The following is a 27,682-nucleotide window of genomic DNA, read 5'->3' as shown; positions in this document are numbered from 1 at the left end:
GTGGATAAAGCCAACCTGTGGTCTCGTTGTCGGACTTCTCCCAGTCCAGGATGACGAAGGATGGACATCCCTCCACGGTGACCACGGTGAGGTTGGACGGCGGCGTCCGCGGAGGCCCCGTCACGTTCTGGTCGCTGCCCTCCTCGTCGGGGAAGTAGGCCATGGAGGCGGTGATGGAGCACGGCTCGTCCGGCTTCTTGTCCGTCTTGTAGATGACGTGCGGCGCTGCGGATCAGTGAAGGTTAGACTCTGAAATGCTGGAGATGGCGGCGCTCCGGCGGAGACGGCGAGGTCTTACCGACGAAGCGCTTCCGGCCCATGATGTCGACCTCCGACGCCGGCAGAGGCCTGAAGATGGAGGAGTTGTCGTTGATGTCAAAGCGAGTGCCTGCAACGGAGAGAGGAGGGTTAGCTGGAGGTCGGCGCTCTCTGGCAGCTCTCCTGGCGCTTTTTCACAGGGGTCTAACGTGCCGAGTAGATACTTTTTCTGTAGCTACTCTGCCGAGTTTTCTAATGGCGCTTTTATACTAGTACCTACTCAGCGCGACTCGTCTCGCCTCCACTCGCCTTGTCCTCGTTTGTTTCTAGACACCCAGATCAGAAGTCTCTCTCTCTCATTTTTTAACTTGATATGAAACATAAGCCACAGACCCAGCAGCACATCTATCATCTCCTCCAGGTTCTACATCTTTAGTGTTGTTGTCTTCTTCCTTTAGATACACAATCAAATACGTCACAGCAGCTTCTCCAACCTCCTACTTCTGCTCCAGGTGCTGGATTGTAGTGGAAAAGAAACTTGGTTGAGTTGACATGAGTAGAGTAGGTACTAGTGGAAAAGTGCCATGCGTGTCTTTTACTTTTACAGCTCCGGCCCACGTCGCCGGCAAAACCGCCAGCTCGGCACCTGCATGTCCAGACGGCGTCTGGCCCAGCATGACCTGCAGGTTTCCTGCAGATCTGTGTTTCTACGTTCAGACCAGAACAAAGAGCCTGGCCAGTGTTGAGCACCGAGGTCGAGCTGCCCTTACTGTTTACGACGGGGGCCGGCGTCGACGTCTGCTGCCTGCGCTCCTGCTTGGGTTTGGCCGTCACCACCGGGAACGGCTTCAAGATGGACTCCTTGTCTCCTTGCTTCAGGTCCATGGGTTTATCTGAGGACAGAGACCGGGGAGAGGAGGAGGAGGAGGAGGAGGGATCAGTTCTCCATCATGTGACTCAGTTACTCACAGTTGTGATCCATCTGCTCTGGCCATCCTCACCGAGCAACTCGGTGGCCTTTTCCCTGGCTGCCCAGAGAGACCAGATACTGGTGCTTCAGTAATATCTTGTGCACTTTTAAAGGGGGATAAGTAGCCAGGATTTGCTCGCTGAGAACCAGAGGATGCCCAGATGCCAACAAGTGACTGCACTGCAAAAACTCAAAATCTTAACAAGAATATTTACTTATTTCTAGTTAAAATTTTTAGTCAAAACAAATCTCATTACACTTAAAACAAGAGTCATCACTGGAAAAAACAACAATTTTCACCTGTTTCAAGTAGATTTTCACTTAAAATGTGTTCGAAATAAACAATTCAATCAATCAATCCAATAAAAAAAAAAAATGGTTGACCTATGCTTACTACAAGTTAGACGATCAATAGCCCTGTGCTGGACTTACTATCTATTATCTATTGGCCCTATTGTATCTGTAGGAATTGTTCTCGTTGTTTTTATTTTTCTGACGAAATGAGGGCCTTTTTTCCCCCTAAATGTGCCCCAAAAGTCACCAAATTTTGCACCAAACCAAGCCTGGCGAAAAATGTGATATTTAATGGTTTGCATTAATGGGCGTGGCCTAATGGCTCAACAGCGCCCCCTAGAAAACTTTGTGCCTCAAGCCCCACGATACGGTTTGACGTACATGCACGAAAATCGGTACACACCTGTATCATGTTGCAACTTAAAGAAAAGTCTCTTGGTGCCATGGCCGAAACCCAACAGGAAGTCGGCCATTTTGAAATAATCGTGTAATTTTGGCGCAATTTATGCCATTTCTTCGGCCGTTAATTCGACTCGAACCGTAACGTGTAACCAGGTGTGTTATACATCAAAATGTGTGTCTCCATCCTGCGAATATACGCCTTACTTTTCTCAGTCAAAAGCGTTACCGTGGTGACGATAGACGCCAAAGAGCGCCCCCCCTTCTTCTGATTGGTCGATATTTGATAGTTCCTACTTTCTGCCATAACTTTTGAATGGTTTGACATTGGTGGTGTCATTGGACTTAGTTTTGAGTCTTTGATCCTTATGCGAGTGCCCGTTCATCGCTGCTTGCAGCTTTAATTTGTTATTGTTATTAAGATTTCTGTTGCTTGTTTTCATTTTGTTAATGTGTTTCTTTGCTTTTTAATGTCCTTACCCTTGTCTTGTCTTTGGTTGTGTGTTTTTGCGTTGCACTGCCAAATGGGGTTTCTGTATTGTTGTGTATTTTGTGAAAATCTAATAAAAAAAAAAAAAGATATTTAGGCTTGAGACTATTTGCAAAGTAAAAGCGGAGCAGCTGAGATCCCTGTGGAAACAAACGTGTCAAATCAGCCCACGTGGGTCTAATTAACGAGGGCGACGTGAGCGTCCAAAACACAGAAGTGAAAAAGAGTAGAACCAGTGAGGCGTGTCGAGCTCCGCTTCTACTAATAAAAACTTTATGTCTTTACGCTGCAGCAGTTTGGAAATATTAAACAGACTTATCTTTATTATCTTTGGAAATATGTTCAGGGGACTTATTCGTCCACAGTTTGATGAAAATATCATGTTGTGTGATGAGGGGAGGGACGTCTAAACTAGCATTTTAAAGCTGCCGCTTTCACCCCGTGAACTTTCAGGATCTTTCAGGATCTTTCAAGATCTTTCAGGACCTTCCGTTTAAAGCTCCTTTTTCCTCATCCTACATGTGTGGGAGAAACAGACCTGGAAGCCGCTGGAACACGCCCACCTTATGTCAATCAAAGTTAGCTGTTTTAGTTTGGCTGACTTAGCTTATGCTAACCTATGATGCTTATGCTAATGCTAACCTAACCTATGGTTCTGTTTGGAATGGACCTGAAATGATGTGGTTCTAAGGCCCCGTTTCCACGTAGCAAAAAATGTGGTGTTTTCATGCATTTTGGCCGTTCGTTTACACGAAAAAGAAGCTCAAAGTCTACAAAAATGATCATTTCTGAAAACTCCGGCCAAAGTGGAGTTTTGCAAAAACTCCGTCTTCACGTTTGCTTGTAAACGGAGAGAAACGGATATTTAGGCTTCAGAACGTCACATTATGAGACAGAAACGTCAGCAGCGTCATGAGTGACACCTGTGGTTACAATTTGTTTGGCCACCGTCAATATTTTTTCTGTATTCTTTTCGTTACACTGCCCCCTGTAGGTTTGGCTGCTCATAGCACCTTAACAGATATTTATGCAGGTTCCTGGAAATTATGGTATTTTTCAAAACGTAGAGCAAGAAATATCTGTTTTTGTAAATACCCGGCTCTGTGTAAACGTGACCTAAGATGGTTTGGCTTGGAATGATGTGGTTGTTGGTTCCTTCAGCCAAAGCAAGAAGAGCTTTGCAGCTGCTGGACGTGAACTTCCACAACTGGAACTCCAGTCTCAAATGTGGTTTTGGTTGTTTATCTGAACCGCAGACCAAACAGCCAGCTGTCAGGTTTGATTCCTCCGTTGTTGGACGACCCGAGGGTCTGATCTGAAACCCAGTGTGTGACATCACCGGGGTCTAGTCCGGGTTATGAGGTATGAGTTTCACCCCCCCCCAGCCCTCACCGTGGTCGCTAGGTTTCCCCACCAGGTTGGGCCTCTTGTTGTCGGGAACAGCAGGAGGCAGAACTGCAGGACAGTGCGGGGAAACAAGAGTGTGTTTCAGGTTAAACCCTCCAACAAGACCTAGTAATAGTAACGGTCGCCACTGGAAGAGAGACGCAAGGCTGGAAACAAATTTCATTAATTTCAAAGTGCAGTCACAATGAAATGAGACGGAGGAGGAGACATTCTTAGGTCCAGAAGTCAGAGGAAATACTTTGAGCTGGAAAAACAAAAAAGAAAGAGACAAAACACAAGCAACAACTAAAGCAGCCAAGCTTTGGATGGGACGGGTCTCGGTTGATGGAGCTCGGACTCACGACCGGTTTCAGTGTTGAAACTAAAAACCAGCCTTGAACCCCGTGATCCCCAGGAGAAAAAGAGGTTTTAATTTGTTTTCAAATTAAAACCAGGAATCAGTGCAGCACATCCAATAACTTGTGAGTGATTTTTGTTCAAGAGGTTTTGTTCCACAGAAAACCTGCAACTCTTAGGAGAAAAACATTCAAACAACAACAAACTTATGGGATGGAGACGGCTGTAGACGATCAAACTGGATGAGCGAGCTGGAAGTGGACGCTTGTGAAATCCCCGCAGCTACAAACCATCAAACTCTGACGTGGTTTCGTGTTTTTCTAAGTGATCCCAAATTAAAGTTGCAAAACCTCGTTGACGAATCTCTGGGGCGGGTTGACGCTGGAAATGTCTTCAAACTCCAGTTCCTCAAAGATAACGCATCTCAAGACCCCCCTCACGTCTTGGTTAACGATCAAAGGTCATCAAGTTAACAAGACGAACTGTTCGGAGGTCGTAACACACTTCTCTCCCCCCTGGTCGGAATAACTCAGCGATTCCTGGCGTTTACTGCCGAGACGAGAGACTTGAGGGGACGACATCTGCCAGCGAGTTTCTCTGATTAGCGCGAGGACAACCGTCCCGGAGGACGTCTGACTCACGTGTGATGTCACCGCCAGCTAATGGCTAACATGTGCAGGGTCAGATGGTTCGCTGCAGACGTTTAAATGATTTTTTAATGTCTGATTTGGGGATGCTGCGACTGGTCGGACCAGGGAGATGTGATCCCTGCATGCATGTCGTTTTAGCTTCTATATATTTAACGTTAAGATCTTTACTTCATATTTCAGTTCATATTTTTCATGTAGGGAGCAAAAATTGGTTTAAGATTCAGTTGAATCAATATCTTTTAAAATTTAATGAATTATGATTTGACATTTGGAAAGGAACAGAATTAAGTTTGAATAGAATTAAAAGGTAGTGGAAACCCCATCACAATAAAGGTGAAAAGTGGTTAAGAATTCTAAGATGAGGTCATTTCAGGCAGGTATTGTTTATGAAGGTGTTTTATTTTATTTCATTTCTATGTATGTACAGGACTGGGTCAGAAAATAAGAATATTGTGATAAAGTTCTTTATTTTCTGTAATGCAATTAAAAAAACAAAAGTGGCATACATTCTGGATTCATTACAAATCAACTGAAATATTGCAAGACTTGTATTATTTTAATATTGCTGATTATGGCTTACAGTTTAAGATTAAGATTCACAGAATATTCTAATTTTTTGAGATAGGATATTTGAGTTTTCTTAAACTGTAAGCCATGATCAGCAATATTAAAATAATAAAAGGCTTGCAATATTTCAGTTGATTTGTAATGAATCCAGAATGTATGACATTTTTGCATTACAGAAAATAAAGGACTTTATCACAATATTCAAATTTTCTGAGACAGTCCTGTATGTCTGAGAATGATGGTGATTTAGTTCCTCTGTGTTTGTGACTAAGGAAGTTTAGTCTATTATTGTTATGTTTGTCATGTATAATGTATGTCTGTTATGTATTAAGTGTTAATTTGTGTGTTGTGTTTATGTCGGACCCCAGGAAGAATAGCTAACGCTGTTGCTAATGCTAATGGGGATCCTAAATAAAACAAACTTCTTAAGTAGTTCCTCTGACGTCAGCAGCGAATATTTATCATCATCAGGTAAAGGTTTTGCGAGTGTGTTGGTCTGGAGGTCAGTAGGCCACGCCTCTCAGACTCAGAAGAGCCAATGGGTGTCGAGTATCAGTCCCCCAGGGACCAGAACTGGGACATCTGCAGCTTTCAGCTCCACAGAAACACTGACGATCCAAAACTCTCATCTGTTTTAAGGAGTTTATGCCAAAAAATTCAAAACTGAGTATCTGGATTACTTCTAATACTGATTCCAGGAATCCACAGAGGATGGGCGGTGGAGTTCATTTTACTCCATTTAACTAATCCAAACAAAATAAAGGCTAAATGTCCCCTTTAATCTGCCAATTTAGCCTCCAGAAGATCGATGAAGATGTTTACGTTAAGATAAACAATGATTTCAACTCTGCTAAAGTTATTTAATCACAATCATATCAGTTCAGAATTTGGTTCAGCTGAGTAAACTAGCTCGCAGAACAATTAACTGATGTCATTAATGCTAATGCTCCAGACGCAGAGTGATAACTTTAAATCTCGTGTTGGGTCGCTAGCACCGTCATATCTCCACAACTTCAGATGTAGCGCTCAGTAGCTAATAGCAGATCTGGATCCTTATCCTGGTCCGTCACAAGTCAAGCTTTTCCTGCTGGCCGTCCACTAAGCAAACGTTGGTTAGGAGAGAAACCAAACGACCTTAAGACCTGGCACACAACCAGCTGCGTCCAGAACGGCTCTCCCTTCAGTTCTCCGTGGTACCAGAGGTCCAGCGTGGATAAAAGAGGTGGCAAGTGACGACTCAGAGCTTCTCAGCCGGCAGTGAACATTGTTTAGAATTCATAAGTGTCCTACTCAGCTTCATGCATTCTGGGAAACTGATCTTCTCTGACCCTTTTACCGTCCACGGCGACAGAAGATATTTAAAAGCCGGGCCGTTGTGCAGAGCTGCTTCCAGCGAGCCTTCGACTCGTGGAAGATATGAAACTGTCCTCAGCGACGATGAGCAGCTGGGACTGGCGCAAGCTAACAACTCTCCCCGATGGCGAGCTCCAACGGGCGTCGCCGCTAATGAGGTCCAGACGGGGATCAGGATAGTTTCAGTTACTCAAAGAACTGACCTGCCGGCCAAATGGAAACGATGGGACCAAAACAAAGGGAACCAATAACATTGACTGTTCCCAGTAAGGTCAGTACGGTTTTCTAATTCAGACTTGTTTACAACAGAACATACATGTACTATAACTGGTCACCTGGGTAAATGTGTTGGTAAATGTTGATTTGAACAACTGTCTACAGGTGGACAGGTGTCCATGAGGACTTCCAGCTGTTTAGCTATAAAATGTATAGGAATCGTTCAGTTTGTGATACAAGCATGAGATTTGTACGGTGGCTGAGACCTGCCATTGCTGAAAATAAAAGTAACGCTGCAAACAGAAACAAACGCTGCTGCAAATAAAAGAAATGCTGAAAATATAAAGAAACCCCGCTGCAAATAAAATAAAAAAACGAGGCAAATAAAAAAGCCACAACGGAAGTGAATTACCCCGGGTTGTTTTTGCCGATGCACCGGTGTTTTTATGTGAGAGGTGTTGTTGTTTTTGTTGTTTTTATCATTAATAATAATGCCAAGAATAATCTAAAGCGTGGGTAACAATAGTTATTTGTATGAATGTGAAGTTGAAGCTGTGTGTGGTGGTCAGGGACTTCTCCTCTCACGTAAAAAACACTGGTGCATCAGCAAAAATAGTCCCCGGTAATTCACTTCCGTTGTGGCTTTTTTATTTGCGTCATTTTATTTTCAGCGGCGTTTCTTTTTATTTGCAGCGTTTCTTTAATTTGCAGCGGCGTTTGTTTCTGTTTGCAGCGTTACTTTTATTTTCAGCAATGGCGGGTCTCGGCCACCGTAGATTTGGTACACAAATAGCCAAAGGTTTCCCCAAAAGATATGGACGTGGAGCCATCGTGAATTTTCAACATGGCGCCCATGGCAGCCATTTTTCAAAATGGCCGCCAGAAACAAGTGTTTTCTAATGAGTTGCCAGTTTGCCCTGGCTGAGCTTCAACATCCACTCTATTACTTATCCATTCATTAGATGGTTCAGTTCTTGCAGTTATGAGGATCTTTTTTGGTTTATTAGTTCAAAGTTTGTTTTTATGTATAATAGATCTATTTTCATGAAATTACGGTATATATTTTATTTTGGCTAATATGGCTGTTATAATGTCAACAGTTGTCACGTTTCAAATTTGATTTCTGCTTCATGAATAATGTCTGATTAGACACCAAGATCATCCATATCAGACAGTCACACAAATGATGGCTGCCATCTTTAGAAAATGGCGGCCATCTTCAATATTAAATGACAACTTTTCAATTATCGAAGAGACATCTAACAAGTACTATATGTGGTAAATATGTCTAAAATATCATATTATGCCCCCAAGTCATATAAAAAGAGTTGTTTCTGGCATCCATTTTGAAAAATGGCTGCCATGGGCGCCATGTTGAAAATTCACGATGGCTCCACGTCTAATTATTTTTGGAATGCCTTTGGCTATGTGTGTACCAAATTTCATGCTTGTATCACAAACTGAACGATTGTTTTGGTTATCTCCTGCACTAACTAGAACACCTGTCTACAGGTGGACATGTGTCCATGCGGACGGGCAGCTGCTGGAGGGAAGAAAAGTCTGTTATGACAAACGTACCAACACCAGATCCACCAGATCAGAGGAGACGCAACAAATGGTTTGGTGAGTGACAGCAAAGCTCAGGATATTTGTGTTTCTAGGGGGTTTCTGGGATCTGTCTGTTCCTCTCTACCCCTCTCTGGGAGGAGTAACGGCTCGGCTCGGCAGGTTTGAAAAACGTGGCGTATCCTGGCCGGTTTCCACCCGGCCCAGGAGCCGGATCGTAAATCAGGTTAACAACCCCGACTCCGGTTACGCTGCTTCAGCTCTTGGGGAAGGTGTGAAACTTGGTCGACGCACATGTGGCAGAGCGTAGAGAGCTTATGCACTGGAAAAGAGAGGTGAGGCAGGTGACAGGAAGAGAAGGAGAAGAAGAACGGCATTCGGCCGCGTGGCCGAGGCCGACAGCCAAGACGAGCTGCTCAGGAGAGAAGGAGGAGGAAGTTATTACCGCCCGGCGTGTTGGAGGCGTGAGAGGAGGCCGCCTTTGACTGAGAGTGTTTTTTGACATCCTGACTAGAGGAGTGAGGAGAACCGCGGCCGCGGTGCAGGGTGGCGTTCCTTCGAGGGTCGGCAGAGGACGATGGTCTGACGAAGCCGGAACCTAGACGAACAGAGAGTTGGTTAGACGGGATCCTCTGTCCGGGTCCGAGGGGGAGCTACCTGGATGGAGGGAAGGAAGGATGAAGCAACTGGTGGTGGAAATGAGTGAGAGGAAGTTAGACGATGGATGAAATGACAACAAAGTGAGATCCAGAGCGAGTGAGGCTGCCGTGGCGGCGGCGGTGGCGGTGGGTGGACAGCGGTGAGGCGACACACAGAGACGGGACAACAGTGGGTGGGGGGGTGATTGTGCGTTGGCGGGATGAAGATGGAGGAGGGGAAACACTTCGTTCCACGCGACTTGACGACAAAGCAGAGATGGTGATGGGACAAACTGGTCATGGCGTTTACCATGAGGGAAACTACCGGCCCTCTCTTTGGCCAGGGCGGGGATCGGTAGGGGCCCGCCCACTTCTGGTGCACTAGGAGCTGCGTGGAAGAAAACTTCATTTATCCAATGAGGAGGGGGGTAGACTAGTCATATCTATAAAACTTTCAGAATTTGAGCACAGGTAAAGGGTAAAAGTCACCCTCTTTTCTATTAAAAGTCTATATTTTAGCAGCTAATTTAGATAAAAGATGTCTGGAATCCTTAAGAATAAACAAATACTTCATAAATGAATACAAATACTTTCAAAAACTATGGTATAACTGCATAATTCAGGACTGCTGGTAGGGGCTTTACCCGTAGGGAACGCCGTCTTTGGGGTGACCTTGGGGTGATGGACGTGGGTCCTGGTCCGAGGTTGAGGCCGAGGCTGAGGTCGGGGTACCAAGGGTTGGGACCGGGGTACCAGGGGTTGGGTTCGGGGTACCAGGGGTCTCCTAGGAAGCGGTCCGGGTTGGGACTTGGCCTCCGACGTAGGCTTCAGCGCTGGGCGTGGCTGCCGTCGTTGGCTGTTCCTGATTCTGGTCTTCTTTGGGGGATCTGGCTGCTGATTGGGCGGAGGCTGGGGCTGAGGCCGTGCCGTAGATTCGGACCGGGTCAAATCTAACCTAGGCTTATACGTCAGGAGGCTTGACTTGGGCGGTGCTTGTGGCGTCTTGGGTTGGGGTCGGGGTTGGGGTTGGGGGTGAATGTTCGGTGGTTCCTCCTGGACTTGAGGCTTGTGTCGAGGTTTCAGGGTGGGGATCTCAACATGTGGTGCTGGTTGGACCGGTGCTGGAGGTTCAGTCCGGGGTGTCGGCGGAGGCGTTGGTTCAGGTTGGAGTCGTGCTTTGGCCTCGGAGTCTGGCTGCGGCGGAGGTTGTGATGGAGGACGGTTCTGCAGCTTGAGCTCGGTCATTGCTCGCCGTTGGGTTGGTGGTTTGGTCTGGATCTCCGGCTGGGGGGTCGCACGTGGTCGCACCGGGCTTTGGCTGGGGGGTCGTTGGGGGCGTTGCAGGGGTTTGGGCCTTGACTGTGGAGGTCGATGTTCTGGTCGGCTCTCGGAGTTCGGTTGCGACTGAGGCTTTAGTCGCCTCCAGTTTGTGTCCAGTTTGGCCACGGTGGTGGTTATACGGGGAAGGGGGGGGGTCTGGGTTGTTAGAGGGACCAGAACAGATCTGGAGAGCTCTCCTCCTGGTTGTGTAAAGAAACAAGACATCGCCATGAAGCCACAACACTGAAACGTAACTTTGGCTGTAATCTTCCGCGGGAATCATTTACCGGCTAAACAGAGGGAATGCACATGACGTCACAGATGCGACTTCACGGGTTACGCCCACTGAGTGGCAGAAAGACTGGAAAGCAACTGGAAAGCAACTGGAAAACATCTAAAATGGGAAAGAGCTGTTGTGCGATTGACTGTAGTCATAGATTTAGCAAGAAATCTGAGTTATCGTTTTACAGAATGACGAAAAATAAGCTTAAGAGAGACAAATGGATCGCTGCAATTCACAGAAACAACTGGATTCCAGGCACCGAAACGTGGATTTGCGGTTCCCATTTTTTATCAAATCATAAAGTTCGGTGTCCTCATCACTTTAATTTCTACAACAAATCCTGCCTTGAAGTCGGACCAAGCGTCAAGACTTTTGTAAGCCTTCAAGCTTTGCTTCGTGTATTTCCCCGGCGTAGAAATTAAGTACATATAAATATCAGGAAACTGGATTTGTGGCCAAATATTAATGTCCATGGACCACTGGTTCTTGGTAACTGTACCAAATATTAATGTCCATGGACCACTGGTTCTTGGTAACTGTACCAAATATTAATGTCCATGGACCACTGGTTCTTGGTAACTGTACCAAATATTAATGTCCATGGACCACTGGTTCTTGGTAACTGTACCAAATATTAATGTCCATGGACCACTGGTTCTTGGTAACTGTACCAAATATTAATGTCCATGGACCACTGGTTCTTGGTAACTGTACCAAATATTAATGTCCATGGACCACTGGTTCTTGGTAACTGTACCAAATATTAATGTCCATGGACCACTGGTTCTTCGGGTAACTGTACCAAATATTAATGTCCATGGACCACTGGTTCTTCGGGTAACTGTACCAAATATTAATGTCCATGGACCACTGGTTCTTGGTAACTGTACCAAATATTAATGTCCATGGACCACTGGTTCTTGGTAAATGTACCAAATATTAATGTCCATGGACCACTGGTTCTTGGTAACTGTACCAAATATTAATGTCCATGGACCACTGGTTCTTGGTAACTGTACCAAATATTAATGTCCATGGACCACTGGTTCTTGGTAACTGTACCAAATATTAATGTCCATGGACCACTGGTTCTTGGTAACTGTACCAAATATTAATGTCCATGGACCACTGGTTCTTCGGGTAACTGTACCAAATATTAATGTCCATGGACCACTGGTTCTTGGTAACTGTACCAAATATTAATGTCCATGGACCACTGGTTCTTGGTAACTGTACCAAATATTAATGTCCATGGACCACTGGTTCTTGGTAACTGTACCAAATATTAATGTCCATGGACCACTGGTTCTTCGGGTAACTGTACCAAATATTAATGTCCATGGACCACTGGTTCTTGGTAACTGTACCAAATATTAATGTCCATGGACCACTGGTTCTTGGTAACTGTACCAAATATTAATGTCCATGGACCACTGGTTCTTGGTAACTGTACCAAATATTAATGTCCATGGACCACTGGTTCTTGGTAACTGTACCAAATATTAATGTCCATGGACCACTGGTTCTTGGTAACTGTACCAAATATTAATGTCCATGGACCACTGGTTCTTGGTAACTGTACCAAATATTAATGTCCATGGACCACTGGTTCTTGGTAACTGTACCAAATATTAATGTCCATGGACCACTGGTTCTTGGTAACTGTACCAAATATTAATGTCCATGGACCACTGGTTCTTGGTAACTGTACGGGTCACTGTCAAGTCCAACTGCCTTTAATTTAAGTCTTCTCCACTAGTTGCAGACATTTCTGCCACTCAGTGCGAGTAAGGAGGTGTGGACGAGTGGGGAAGTGACGTCAATGCAGACCCTCTATTAGACGGAATAAAACAGAATCACACTTCTTTTTTTATCATCTAAAACCTTTAGCTATAAATGTGGACCAGCAGCTGTTGGCTCAACAACTCTCGGAGTGAAACCTGGACCTGATAACGTCCACCTGGCGACGGTCCGATAGAAAAGGTCAGATTTCAAAGGAAAGCAGAACACGTGACGCTAACAGGCGCGTTACTGCGCTCAGATGGTCGGGGGGGCCTCGCGACGGGTGATTAGCTGACTGACCATCGTCGGTTCTGGTGAGACGCCTCGGTCGGGGGAAGAGAGAAAATAAGAGCGAAGGGACGACTGCACGTGACATGAACGGAGAGACGCTGAGACCCGTGCAAAATTCAAGAAAACACCCTTCGGCTTCACCTCCATTTCTGCCTAAATGAACCTGATACGTAAAGTCCAATGATATCTTTCAGCTGTGTTTACTCAAGATGTTGGAGTTGGCAACGGCTCCTGCGGGTCACCTGAAAGCCGGAGGGGTTATAAACTTTATAAACTCCGCTAGACTGTTAAATGCTAAGTGGTTGCAGCCAGCCGATCTATCAATACCCCCCTCCAACCCCCCACTTACTGTTGCTTAAATAAACTCACCCAAAACTAACCACAAAATCGATTTCACAGACCTCCAAATAGCTCGCAGACACTCTTTCTACGGAAAACCAGAGTTACTCCAGAGCTGCTTTATTCAACGTCTGGAGGCGGCGGCTCGGATTACAGCGGAGGATAAGACTAACGCCTCTGCTCTGAGGTTTTACCTGCAAGATACTAAGTGCTATAACTATATAAGCCTTTACATATTGTGCATATATCTCTTAAAGTAATAAATGTGAAGGAAAAGCAGTCAGAGGTATATAGAAAATAAAAGAAATTAGAGATATTCTGTCGGAGGTTCCGGTGGAAAGACAGAAACAGCTTTGACCTGTAGAGTTCAAACCATCGCCTGGACTGGAAGCAAAGATTAGAGATAATTATGATGGAAATCCTGAAAAAAAAATACAAGTGGAAAGAGAATTAGAGGTAAAGATTTGAAAGTGAAGATGTGCAAATAACTTAAAAAGAAGAATTGACTGATTGATTGAATCTAAGATAGAGATAAAACACATCTATACGGTAACGGCTCCTGACCAGCGATGAAAACCTGCAAACAACCCGGTGAATGACTGAGACGTCAAATACCCCTTTTCCACCAAACCGGTTCCAGGTTCTGGTTCTGGTTCTGGGCCAGTGCTGAGTTTGAAACCGGGCTTTCTGTTTCCAAAAAAATGGTTCCAAGGTAGCACAGACTGGCACTTTTCCACTAGTACCTACTCAGCTCGATTCAACTCGCCTTTGCCGTTTCCCACTAGGGGTCTAACGTGCCGAGTAGATACTTTTCTGTATCTACTCTGCCGAGGTTCTAAGCGGCTGAGTCGGGCTGTGATGTCATCACACTCCAGGCCACCAATTGGTCGGGGGGTTGGAGTCAGACGTTTGAGTCAGGATGTGACATCAGAGAAAGAGACTCTGACGGAGATTCTTGTTCATTTGATTCCAGCAGCAACGGCAGCACAAGTCTGTTTGATCCAACTCTGAGGTGCAGATGTTCATAAACCTGGTGCTGAGGAGAGAATTAAAAAGATCTAGACGGAGATAAGGAACGACCAGATCTACCAGGAGCTCTGTCTCTTCATAGCTGCTCAGATACCAATGCACTTTTCAGCAGCGCCGAGACAAACTAAAGAAAAAAAGGCGTTGCCGCTTGAAGCTTCTTTCACTCTCATTTTTTAACTTGATATGGATATGGAAATTCTACAATCATGGAATTGATTAACTGGTCTCTCAGCACAATTGACCAAATTTTTGCGACGAGAAGTCAGGGGGTAAGGGAGCCCTCCTGCCCCGATGGGATGTTTTTTGCTGGATACACAATGGATTCCTGGAAACATTGGAAACCGTTGTGTTTGGCGATCCTGTCTGTCGAGGACGTTGAAGATGCCTTCATAATTGGATTTATGATAGCAGGATTTCTTCTAATTGGAGTTGGGGGGATTCCTGGTCTATCGACAAACGCGTAAGTCGTCGACAGCTGTTTTGGCCCTTTCCGAGCTGCCGGACGTGGCTGAGGGGATAAGCACGGCGACCAACACTCGGACTTTAACGCTGGGAGAGCAAAGCCGCAAGCTGGATGCTGGAACCAGCTCTGGAACCGGTTTGGTGGAAAAGGGAGTATAAGAGATATTTAGTGGACGGGTCACGCAGCCGAGGACGCCTTGAAAAAGCAACAACTCCATCACGATCAGCTTTGTTTCACCGTTTTTTGTAAATGGATCTGACGTAAAAGCGTCAAAGCATTGCAGGAGCGCCGGTCGCTCTGCTCTTCTAGAGGGAGAAACTGCAGGGTTGCTGTTTACCTATTGGCCGTTCGTTGACCACAGGAAGTCGGGGTCCGCGGGTCGGCAGGACTTCCTGTGTGGCTCTCACGGTGGCAGCTGGGGAACATAATGTACTAGTTAGTAGAACCTGAGGAAGAAGGAGCTGCAGCGCCCAGCAGGGCGTTCACAAGAGGTCAGGGAGAAGATGTCAGAGACACGAGGTCCAGACTCGGTTCTGGAGCCCTGGGTTCTGGCAGAAAAGTCTTTACCGAGAGTGGCCTGAGGAAATGTGTGGGGAGAGGCGGGCTGTCGGCCCCGGGTCCTGTTCTGGGGAACTGACGGGGAAAAGGAGAAAGTGGAGTTAAAACCTGTGACGTCTTCAGAGTCCTGAAAAAGAAACACTTAATAAACATTAAAAGGTTAATTCATGAAGATTGTGTAAAAAATAAGATCCTTTCATCATGTTTTACCCATCAGCATCTGAATTTCTGGGTTAGTAAGACGACCTGCAGGTCCTCTACAGACCAGGGGCCGGATTCACAAAACATTCTTAAGAAAAAAAATCTTCTTAAGTGTCATTTTTTTCTTAAGTTCAGTCTTAACAAGAAAAAAGAGAAGAAGTCATATTCTCCAAAAAAGTTCTTAAGTATTTTCTCAACTTTCTTCTTAAGAAAAAACTTAAGAATAAATGGTATTCTTGAAATAAATGTTCTCAAATTTGTTCTTGACTTTTTTCTTAACTTTAAGACAACCTTGACCTGTCTTAAAATTTCTTCTGTGAAAAGGTAAGATTCTAATATCACCTTTTTCAACACATCTCATCCACCATAACCTTAAAAAGTTCCTGCATCTCTTTTTCTCCTTCTCCATGTTTAGTGAGTTACTGACGGTTAAGACGCAAACTACCTGTATAAATGTTGTTTGTTGGCGCGTGCAATGACATATTTTAAGAAGTTCTTAAGTAGGAAAAATAAGACATTCGTAAGAAATGACAGTTCTTAAGATGGTTCTTAAGAAAATATTGAGGAATTGCACTTAAGAACTTTCTTATGAACTTCTTAATTTTAGATCTTAAGACATTTCTTAAGATCGTTCTTAAGAACATATTGGTGAATCCGGCCCCAGATCTCCGCTGACAGAAATAAACAAAATTTCGAGTCTGAAACAACTTCAGGGTTGGTCTCACATCCATGACATTCTGTGCGGAGGGGAATTTTTAATTTATTTCATCAGCTAAAAACAAATTAACGTATAATTAGGGGCGGGGCTTTTGATTGGCGGCTGACACAGCCAATGGCTATCTGAAGTGAGGTTGAACCTGCGACCCTGTTGTAGTCCAGCTCGCCCTCATTTCACCCTGTTTTTGATTTTGTTTTTTGGAAAATCCTTTAAACATCTAAATGCTGGTCTGTCTGTTACTGTTGGTTCTGAACAGCAGAGTTTCCACATAAAGCTCTTTTCAGGCCAGAACCATAATAGTTAAAGTGGAAAGAGTAAAAGTACTGTATCTAATAAAGTTGTGCAGCATAAAACTAGTGTATCTTGAGGTCCTGTTAATCCAATAATCAGTCCTGAAGGGATCCAGACCTGCTCCGTCATGTGCTCAGAGCTCAGATCTCTGGGAAGTTCACGGCAGTGATGTAAATGTCCCAGTCAGCATCAGTTACAGTCTCATCTGGACCCAGTAAAACCTCCAGGGTCGATGTCGGGGATTAAAACCATCTGCCGGATGCTTGGATCCGCCCTCGTGAACCAAACTGATTTCTTTTCTTTAAGTTCATTAATAATAAATATAAATTATTCAAATCTTTTCATAGACCAGTGGCGTTTCTGTTCCAGCGTGGTGCCGCTCTAGTGGCAGACGATTGCAGTTGCTTCTGTCAAATAGTCTTTTGTCGCATCTTCCTGACATTTTTTAGATGTTTAAACATTTAGAAATAGACATTTCTCCAGACGGGTTTGGATGCTGTTGCTCCGGGAGGATTTCCGCTTGTAATCCTGGTATTTGTCTTAAATATTTGTTATGGTGCGTATCCATGACAACCGACTGTTGTTTACATGTAGAAGCAGAAGATGAACCCGTCCAGAGATTCCGTGATGGTCTCTGCAGATTAATTACATGTCTTATTACACCATGTCTGAGAATTTCTGAGTTGCCTATTTTTATTCAAAAAATTCAATTTTTTATAATGTTTTTCTGTGTTTTCCTACATTATTAACACGGCAACAACAACATCCTCTTATTTTCAGGATTAATGAAGCTTTTTATCAAGCTCAAGTTACAGTACGTGGTACCCGGACCACGGGTCGTGGTACCCGGACCACGGGACGTGGTACCAGGACCACAGGTCTCAGGAAGCTTACAAATGATGCTGATTCTGACGTCAGCGACATGTTCTTGAAACCACTTTTCTACATCTGGAGTCGGCATGACAACAAAGTGCACATCTCTAATAAGAGTCTGTCATGGTTGAGTATTTAAAGCAAGAAAATGCGCCGCCGTGTCAGATCTGATTCAGAGATAATGAAGTTTTGTCCAAACTGAAGTTATCCAGGTTCACTAAGGGACTGTAGGAACAACCTGACAGAGTCCCACAGGACATGGTACCAGGTCCACGGAGTGTGATACCAGGACCACAGGACGTGGTACCAGGTCCACGGGCCAGGGTACCAGGACCACGGGAAGTGGTACCAGGACCACGGGACGTGGTACCAGGACCACAGGTCTCAGGAAGCTTAAAGGAGCTGTATGTAAGAGCAATAATAAAACCAATCATAAAATGACCCCGATATGTCAACAGACATTTAAAAATCATGTTAATTTCAAATACTTATGTCACTGACAACAGCACTCAAACCAGGATATTCCCGTTTAAAAAGAGGAGTTGCAGCCCTCAACTGATGTTTATGTTGTCATTTTTTGTTTTGGCCTGAAGCTCCACCCTCCACCTATCTCCCAATCACCAAGTCAGTATTGTTTCTGAAGCTCCACCCTCCACCTATCTCCCAATCACCAAGTCAGTATTGTTTCTGAAGCTCCACCCTCCACCTATCTCCCAATCACCAAGTCAGTATTGTTTCTGAAGCTCCACCCTCCACCTATCTCCCAATCACCAAGTCAGTATTGTTTCTGAAGCTCCACCCTCCACCTATCTCCCAATCACCAAGTCAGTATTGTTTCGGCATCCGGGTTGCCAACTCGGCTCTAATTATCGCAGCCATGGTAGCCTACGTTCCTGCTGCATTCTGCAGCCTACCTGGCAACCTCTGGTCGGGGGGAGGAGGGGGAGGGTACACGCCGCTCAACAATATTTTGAAAGTGACTGCAGTACCAGTTTTGGCCATTTCTTACAGACGGCTCCTTTAAAGATGATGCTGATTCTGACCTCAGCATCATGTTCTGGAAACCACATTTCTACATCTGGAGTCGGCATGACAACAAAGTGCACGTGTCTAATAAGAGTCTGTCATGGTTGAGTATGTAAAACAAGAAAATGCACCGCTGTGTCAGATCTGATTCAGACACCAGAGGTGCCGGTAGCTGGATTGGCTTACCGTGTTGAGGAGAGAAGGGGAAGGAGTGAGAGTCTGGAGTCGAGGGTTTCTGGAGGACGAGAGAAAAACACAAGAGGAAGAGGAGGTCAGTCTCTAAACATCACAGCAGTTTAGTGGCTTCTCCGTCGTCTTATAACGGCGAAGGTGAAGGGTGTGAAGGTGTCGCCCGGTGGGAAGGCCGTTGGTGGAGAACAAGGCCTTGTTCTGAACCAGCTGGAGTTCATGTAAATCTTTTTTAGTAGCGTTCGCCCAAACTATTTGGGTGATTGGCTGAAAGGGTCACATGACGTGTGACCTTAACTACTATTGTACTCCTGAATCCTCAGTTCGGATCAGCGTCTCAACAAATATGCTGAAACAGCAGATCCTCTCAAGATCAACAGGTCTGTGTCGGGACGTCATTACGTACCGGCGGGCTGACGGGCCGCTTGAGGTTCTTCCTGATGGATTTCTCTGCAAACACAAGAGCAGAGTCCCCGTCAGGTTTGGTGGATTCGTCACTGATAGAAGGACGTGGGTCAAACCTACCGTCGGCGCTCGGCATGCTGATGTTGTGCAGGACCGGCTTGGTCCAGATCCCCGAGCCGTCCTTGGAGGTGGGCTGCACGCCGAACTCGTACACCGTGTTGGGCTTCAAGTTGTCGATGACCGTGTCGCTCGTGGGGCAGGTCTGGTAGTTCCACTTCCTGTTCTTCTCCCGGTACCGGACCGTGTAGTGTCTGAAACCCGAGGAGAGAAAACATAAACGTACATTCAGAAACTCAGAAACGGGTCGGCTGTTTGACTCTGCCTTAGTTTTATTGAGTTTAAGGCCACGTTTACACATAGCCGTATTTACAAAAACGGATATTTCCCCCTCTACGTTTTGAAAAATCCCATCATTTACACGAACATAAATATCTGTTAAGGTGCTATGAGCAGCCAAACCTACAGGGGGCAGTGTAACGAGAAGATAAAGTCATGCTAGCCAATCAGAATCTTGGAAAAAAACATCAACAAATGACACGAGTAACTTCCAGTTACTTCCAAGATGAACCAGAGTCTTAGGTTTGGAGTGACAGAGAAGTGGAGTTACTTTTAAGTGTGACTTTAGAATATAAAACAAGTAAAATACAAGAAAATATTGACGGTGGCCAAACAAATTGTAACCACAGGTGTCACTCATGACGCTGGTGACGTTTCTGTCTCATAATGTGACGTTCTGAAGCCTAAATGTCCGTTTCTCTCTGTTTACAAGCAAACGTGAAGACAGAGTTTTTGCAAATCTCCACTTTAGCCGCAGTTTTCAGAACTGATGGTTTTTGGAGACTTTGAGCTTCGTTTTCTTGTAAACGAACGGCCAAAACGCATTCAGGCAGCCAATCAGCACAGAGCCTCATTACCATAGCCCCGCCCACTCAGAATCCCGCATAGATAATGAGGTTAGAGAATGGGAAGATAAAGACATGGTTTAGAGGCTGAATTTCTAATTTATTTAGCAAAAACAATCAAAAGTTTGTTTTTAAGACATTCGAGACCTGTTTAAGAAAGGTATTAGATGCCATAATAAGTCCCCTTTAAGCGGAATTGGATAAAGCCGATCAAATGTAAAGTGGTCCATGTAAACCTCATTTCGGAATGACTATTTCCATGTAAACTCGAAGGAAAATAGTTTAATTCTGAATTATTTAATTGGGAATAATTAATTCCGAATTAAAAAACATCCTGTAACCGTGGCCAGTGTGGAAACGGGTCAACTTGTCCGTGTCCCTGCGGGCCCCGGTGAGCCGGGATCAGCTCCAGCAGATCCCTGTGACCCTGACCCGGGATCAGCAGGTGAAGGTAACGGGAAGCTGCCACGTGCACCGCGGCGTCGGTGGGCTCCGCTCTTAAACGCCTGCGTTGCACAGGAGGTTTCTGGGAAACCTGAGAGGCTGCAGGGACTGGTGCAGCGCTCAGAAACCAGAAATACGTGCACACATCAGGTCCACCAGCTGGTTCTGCACTCACGATGCCTCCAGGAAGGAGAACATGCACCGCGGCACCAGCTCTGGTTTCAGCGCCTGAGCTGCAGACCTGAAGTTGGACCCGTTTATCTGGCAGAATCAGGCACCTTAGGGCGACGCGGGTCAGGGAGGACGTGGCTCTGCCATTAGCTTCATAACTTCGATGAGATTTAGGGGGAACTAAATTGTGGAATGATTTTCCCCACCTGGCAAAGAGCTCTTCCTCTTTGAAATGTTATAAAGGCAGACGTGTCTTCAGTATTCACATTCATTACTCAGGTAGAAGTATAGATACTAGAGTTTAAAAATACTCCTGTAGAAGTTGAAGTATCAACTCAAGTTTTTTACTCAAGTAAAAGTATAAAAGTACTGGTTTCAAAACTACTTAAAGTATAAAAGTAAAAGTAATGTAAGGGGGAAAAAAGCCATTAAGGACAAAAGCCATTGAAAATGAATGCATCTTAGTATAATGCAAATATATTAAAGAAGCATATATGTGTACTATTGAGCATTAACATGTGTTTCAGAGAGCAGCAGATATGATGACTAGTTGCCTATAAGTATTGTAATGGTGCAAAAAGTCAAACTTCAGAGGCATGTTATCATTTATCCTAACCTTTATTGGAATGTACATCCAAGTTTAGTTGCAGGAATCTGAGGGAACGGATGTAAGAACAAAACTGGACAAGAACATCTGAAACAACCACAACCAAATTCACTCTATCCGGATGGAGCAATTTAACTGGATAGTTTTTATTAAAGGCCGAAATGAAATAGAGTAAAATGGCTGTTTTTAAAATGTAAGGAGGAGACAGTAAAGTACAGATAATTGCGTGAAAATGTAAGGAGTAAAAGTAAAAAGTCGTCTGAAAAATAATTACTCCAGTGAAGTATAGATAACCAAAATTTCTACTTAAGTAAGGTAACAAAGTATTTGTAGGGCCAGAACACCTGTCTATACATGGACAAGTTTCCTCATGGGTGCATGCATGTGGACAACGGGAGGAAACTAAATATCTGAGGAAAGTTCAGACAGGAACCCTGGACAGGAACCCTGAAACCAGATAGAAGCCTCCGGCTGAGACTCACTGCGCTGCGTCCCGGGAGTCACCATTTGAACAGAATCGATCAGGGATGCTCACCCGTCTTCTAGGCAGTCGCTCATGACGTTCCCCTCGTAGGGCGTCTTCAGCAGCGTCCCCCAGGACAGCAGGACAGAGGACGGCGTCACTGTGCCGATGACCAGGTGCAGCGGCTTCTGCAGCTCCACTTTACCTGGAAACAAACAAAGCAGGTTGACATGCAGGTCGCTAGTTTTCAACCCCCCATCAGTAGGGATGGGAATCGAGAACCGGTTCTTGTTGAGAACCGGTTTCCAGTGTTTCAATTCCTTGGAATCGTTTGCATTTTTTGCAAACGATTCCCTTATCAATTCCAGTGGGTGGCACGTCACATTCGCGCCCAGCAGGAAAACATGGTGACAAAGCAGCATAAACGCTTGAAAGTTTGGTTACATTTTACCAAAAAGGACGACAACAGGGCGACTTGCAATACTTGCAATGTGGGCATTTCAACAAAGGGAGGAAACTGTTCGGGCTCGGCCGGCTGGTGCTTTCCTCCGCAACCCCGTCGCGCTGGGAACGCGGAGTCGGCGCAGCGTCTGGCCAGAAGAGCCGCGCACTCGGCGACGAGGACGAGCCGGGCTCTGGCGGAATACTAGTCTACCACTAGTTTCTCCTTTCATCAAGGCAGGTTTGATGTACATGCACGAAAATCGGTACACACCTGTATCATGTCGCAACTTAAAGAAAAGTCTCTTGCCGCCATGGCCGAAACCGAACAGGAAGTTGGCCATTTTGAATTAATCATTTTGGCGCAATTTATGCCATTTTCACGTGTCGTACTTTAACGATCTCCTCCTAGCAGGATCGTCCGTTCGACATAAAACTTGCTCAGGAGACATAAAAGACGTTAACCATGAAAGGTTATCAAAATCGAATCAAAATTCGTGAAATGGCGTGGCCGTGGCGCCGCGTCAAACTTCAACATTAACATCAACACTAGCAGCTGATTGGTCGATATTTGATAGATCCTACTTTCTGCCATAACTTTTGAATGGTTTGACATAAAGACTCGTGGGTGGTGTCATCGAACTCGGTTTTGAGTCCTTGACCATGATTGGTGAAAATTGCAAGCGCGAGGGCCCGTTCATCGCTGCTTACAGCTTTAATTTTATATTTATTTTCAAAACAAATAATATTTTCTGGGGACCCCTGGCACCATGGAGGAGCCCAAGGCTGGGGGCGTCTTAAGACCTCACTTGTATTTTTTTGTTCAAAGATATAAAACAAAGTTGATGCCAATCGACCTGTTTGTTCTCCTTTTTTCCAAATGAGAATCGATAAGAGAATCAATAAAGAATCGAATCGTTAAAGAGAATCGAAAATGGAATCGGAATCGGAAAAATCTTCTCAATTCCCATCCCTCCCCATCAGCACCTTGTGAACTCACCTGTGCACTGCTTCTTGACCTCGTTGGCCGGGACGGGCTGGACCGCGATCAGGTACTTGGGCTCGGCATCTAAGGACAGAGGAAGGACAGGCCTCCTCATTACCTTCATCAGCGACTCGGGTCTCAGAGATAAACCTACCGGTCCGCAGGTGTCGTACCGAACTCGGTCTCGTACGGCTTCCCGCTCTGCGGCAGCTGGATGAACTGCTTGGAGAACATGCTGCCGCCGTAGCCCAGGATGTATCCCTCCAGCTTGGTGTCGGTGTTGGGCCGCAGGAACTTCATCACGATGGTGTCCTCCGTGGTGCTGATGCGGACCTTCATGTTCTGGCGCCGCACTGAGGAGTCGACGGAAGACGTTAGACTTGTAGTCAAGACCGCCGAGACCAAGACCAGATAGTATCAAGACCAAGACTAGGTCAGCTCAAGACCAAAAACAAACCTAGCAAACTAGATAAGTAACAAAGATGTTCATCATCTTACGTGTGAGCTTGTTTAGAAAAAGCTGTTACGTTGCCGTCTGATTTTCATCTTTCAACATAAATTGCAAAACATAATAACTTCACCAACAGAGAATTGGAAACCAGGAATTTCCTTAATAGAAACGCACGAGATAAAATGATGCACGAACAATAAACGCAGCCGTTATTGCAGCCTGTTCTGCTCCGTCTTCACTCCAAACCTCGTTAGGTCTAAAAATTGCACTAATGGAGCACAATTAGATATAGACTCTTCATCAGATTGGGCCACGAACATCTATCTCTGTGAGCAGAGACGTTTAATTCAGCAGTATCCCGTCCAAGTGAATGCATAATGGACAAAAAACAAACAGCACCAGCTGTGATTAAAGGAAATCTACGCACCTTATATGAAAATCATGGTCTATATATATTTATATTCAGTTCAGCCAATCTTGTTCAGTTTATACATGCAGCCGTTGGGAAGTATAATCCAGAATCATGGCATACACTTTCATTGTTATGCTGATGATACGCAGCTCTATTTGTCTATGAAGCCGGATGAAAAAGAACCGTTAGTTAAACTTCAGGCATGTCTTAGGGACATCAAGGACTGGATGTCCAGAAATGTCTTGCTTCTAAATTCAGATAAAACAGAGGTTATCATTCTTGGTCCAGAGCATCTTAGGAAGGGATTAGATGGTGTTGCGATGGCTTCCAGTGCAACTGTGAGAAACCTTGGTGTTGTTTTCGATCAGGATTTGTTGTTTAAACCATATGTCAATCAGGTTTTTAAAATAGCATTTTTCTATTTCCGTAATATTGCAAAGATTAGGAAAATCCTCTTGCAGAGTGATGCAGAAAAACTAGTTCATGCGTTTGTATCTTCTAGACTAGATTACTGTAATGTGTTACTAGCAGGATGTCCAAGTAATTTGCTGAATAGGCTCCAGCTGATCCAAAATGCAGCAGCACGAGTGCTGACAGGAATCAGCAGGAGAGACCACGTCTCTCCAGTGTTAGCATCGCTCCATTGGCTACCTGTAAAACTTAGAATCCTATTTAAAATTTTATTACTTGCATATAAAGCCCAAAACGGCTTAGCTCCGCATTATTTACAAGAGCTGATAGTGCCTTATGTTCCTGGCAGAGCTCTCCGCTGTGAGATTAATCTGAGTTTTTGAACAAGTTTGTCCTTATGAAAATATGAAACTATCAGAATAGGCTTAATTAGGTCAGCTCAGAGAAGCTGACTGCTGGGTTTTTCACATCCTTACCATTGTTAACAGAAGTCACAGGACAGGCCACTCCCTGAGGGTATTTAGGGGGGTTGTCTGCTCTGTTAACAGTTGACCAGTGTCTTTAGACACATCTGTGCAAAACCTCACAGAGTTCTCGTTTGTCCAGAAGGGGTCCCATTTATTGACCCTTTGTGTTTCTTAAAGACTTTAAAGCTGACTGCTGGTTATCACATGTTAACAGATGACAGGGCAGCCCTTCCTGAGTTTGGGCTGTCCAACAACTATCCCATTGTAAGTTGGACAATCTGTTCACACCACAGATAAGTTGCTTATTAACTGAAAAGTCATAGGTGTGACCTTTTAACTATCATCTGATACAATGTCTGTGTTCTCCATCTGATTCTTCTAATTGTCCATTGTTTACCAAATATGGTCATGTTTCCTGTCAGTTTTACCAATAAATAGCTTCCTGCAAGGGGAGGGTCTTTGGGAAGCATTTGCTGTCAGGGGGCTCTGCCTCTGTCAGTACGCTCTCCCCCTCCTGCAGGAGCGCCTGAAAAATCATTCCACAGTCTCTGTGTCTTTCCTAAGTTATTAATTTATGTTGATTTAGGAACCTAACACCGCTCCCAGAGTGCAGGTTTACTCGTAGTTCCTAGAGTATCTAAATGTAGATTTGGAGGGCGGGCGTTCTGCTATCAGGCACCATTACTATGGAACCAACTTCCAATCTGGGTTAAGGAGGCTGACACCACCTCCACCTTTAAAACTAAACTTAAAACCTTTCTGTTTAGTAAAGCCTATAGTTAGTGTTTAGTAAACCTCTAGCTGGTGTTGGTAAATCTCTGGGTAGTGTAAACTCTAGTGTGTTAGAGTCATTAGTAATAGTTGCAGCTATAGAACAAGACTATAATAGTTAGTCTCAAATATAGCTTGGTGGTAGATATGCTGCTATAGGCCTATGCTGCAGGGGGGCACCGACATGATCCGCTGGGCGGTGCCTCTCACCCTTCTTCTCCTCTCCTCTTCCCTTCCTCTCTTCTCCATTTTTATTTATTATAAATAGCTCATAGCTATCGTTTTTGTCCATCGCTCCTGTAGTTTCTTGTGTCCCCTTTTTTCTCTTTTGTGCATGTTTGCAGGCCAGAGCCTCGGGAGCTGTGTTCTGGCCTGCAGACCCGGTTTGGTCAACTTGGGTTGTGGAGATGTGTGATTGACAGGAGGTGGGCGTGTCCCAGCGCTCCTCCCCAACCCAACGCGTGACATCACAGGATGTTTGTTCAGTTCTTCTTATTCACCTCTGCAGGTTTGAAACTGTGTTTTTTTAATGACCCAAGAAAAGGTTAAAATAGCATTAAAAAAAGATAAGACGTCTGACATAAAGATCAGAAATCAACTTCAATCATCTTCAACAATCATCTTCAAACATAAAAAGACTAAAACTTTTATTGCGGTGGTGTAAATAGTAATGATGGAGTGCCGTCTTTTTAACGTTATACAGCTTAAGGATCATAAAATCCTCGTGTCCCGCTTTAATTTTATGTGTCAGTGGCAGCGAGACTTGGACTGTTCACCGATGAGGTCAGTTAGCATCGTCCTCGTGCTGATTTAAAACGATTGCAATAACACACACACCCCTACACACACTGACATCACTTCTGTGATTGAAGTGATTTTTACAAAAGTCCGGTCCTAATCAGCGGCCTGGAGGCCGATGAGAGACGATGACAGACATCTGAGGGAAACGAGCCACTCGGCAAAATGTAAAAGGAAAGAAATACAAGTTTAGTGACCGTGAAACATAAACACGAGTGCAGAGACACTAATAGAAGCTGAATGTCTGTTATGATCTAAACTCATTTGCTTAATTTCCTGTTTTATTTTGAAAGTTTCAGCTGTTTCTGAACTTTAGTCCTCCAACACAACATTGTTGACAGATCAGCGTTTGGAACATTTAAACAACAGGTAAGATTATACAGTAACAAATGTGGGTATGATTTCGACTTTATTCATGAAATTGTATTTCAACATTAATCTCGACATTTCGACTTTTTCGCAACATTTCGACTTTTTTCTCGAAGTGCACAATAAAAAAAAATCTTCCCCTCTCAAATATTTTTACTTTAACTTTTATTTCAAATATCACAAACATCTACGGTGTGAAGTCTCTCTCCTTCCCGGGCTGAGAGTCCTGAAGCTTCAGCCTCTGCTGGTTGTAGTTCTCTGAGCTCCTCACTGCTCTCTCTCGTTGGCTCAGGTTTCACTCAGAAATGAAATAGTGGAACTTTGGGTCGGCGTTGCCGCCAGGAGCCGGTCCCGGCGCCAGAACCGGCGCCAGGCCCGGCTCTGATACGGAGCGAGGGGGAAGCCCTGGGTTTGAAAAACACCCTCATGTCGTTCCAGCCGTGTGTTTCCTATCAAGGCTGCGTCGGTTTCAATCCTGCCGTCAAGATTTCCGATAAAACAAAAACCTCCGGAGGGAAACGAGGAGCTGCGAGGAAACTGGCACCGGGTTTTCAACTCGCAACCAGGCAAATGTGGATTTACCCCCCCTGTGCACCAGAAACCAGGTCTACCACACTGCAAAAACTCAAAATCTTACCAGGAATATTTGTCTTATTTCTAGTTAAAATGTCTCATTTTTAGTCAAAAAATAACATGTTATTTGACAATTTTCACCTGTTTCAAGTAAATGTTCACTTGAAATAAGTAGAAGTAAGTCAGGGGGTCAGAAGTAAGTCTGACCCCCCCGAGTAACCCTTGAACCCCCCTGAAGGACTCAAAAGCCAAATTTAGGAGGGGTCTCAATTTTGTCAAAAAAATAAATAAATTAAATATTATATAATATGATAATTTGATTGTCACTAATGGTCAATTAAATATGTTTAAGACATCGCCATATCAAGTATTCACAATTCAAAACTTGTATTGGTTTAACGCAAGTCCTGCACCTTTATGTATGCAAATTAGCCATGTGCGCCAG

The 27,682-nt window shown here is 44.7% G+C and overlaps 1 protein-coding gene across 1 annotated transcript in view; it reads right to left on the bottom strand.

Moving 5' to 3' along the window:
• The window catches only part of LOC133445650 (target of Nesh-SH3-like), a 54,262-nt gene that overhangs the window by 19,532 nt on the left and 7,048 nt on the right, over positions 1 to 27,682 (bottom strand). The window contains exons 2-16 of the mRNA XM_061722973.1: positions 23,159 to 23,338; positions 23,001 to 23,069; positions 21,632 to 21,764; positions 19,033 to 19,223; positions 18,914 to 18,957; positions 18,505 to 18,553; positions 15,219 to 15,284; positions 14,989 to 15,066; positions 9,789 to 10,664; positions 9,455 to 9,532; positions 8,952 to 9,104; positions 3,804 to 3,866; positions 1,029 to 1,151; positions 299 to 388; positions 16 to 225 (exon numbers count right to left, since the gene is read on the bottom strand). Coding sequence (XP_061578957.1) covers positions 16 to 225; positions 299 to 388; positions 1,029 to 1,151; positions 3,804 to 3,866; positions 8,952 to 9,104; positions 9,455 to 9,532; positions 9,789 to 10,664; positions 14,989 to 15,066; positions 15,219 to 15,284; positions 18,505 to 18,553; positions 18,914 to 18,957; positions 19,033 to 19,223; positions 21,632 to 21,764; positions 23,001 to 23,069; positions 23,159 to 23,338 — 2,403 coding nt within the window. The remainder of the gene's footprint in view (positions 1 to 15; positions 226 to 298; positions 389 to 1,028; positions 1,152 to 3,803; positions 3,867 to 8,951; positions 9,105 to 9,454; positions 9,533 to 9,788; positions 10,665 to 14,988; positions 15,067 to 15,218; positions 15,285 to 18,504; positions 18,554 to 18,913; positions 18,958 to 19,032; positions 19,224 to 21,631; positions 21,765 to 23,000; positions 23,070 to 23,158; positions 23,339 to 27,682) is intronic.

This window comes from Cololabis saira, chromosome 6 (assembly GCF_033807715.1).
Source record: "Cololabis saira isolate AMF1-May2022 chromosome 6, fColSai1.1, whole genome shotgun sequence".
Lineage (NCBI taxonomy): Eukaryota > Metazoa > Chordata > Actinopteri > Beloniformes > Belonidae > Cololabis > Cololabis saira.
Note: the sequence above shows the minus strand (reverse complement) of the source record. Positions and strands in the feature narration are given on the sequence as shown.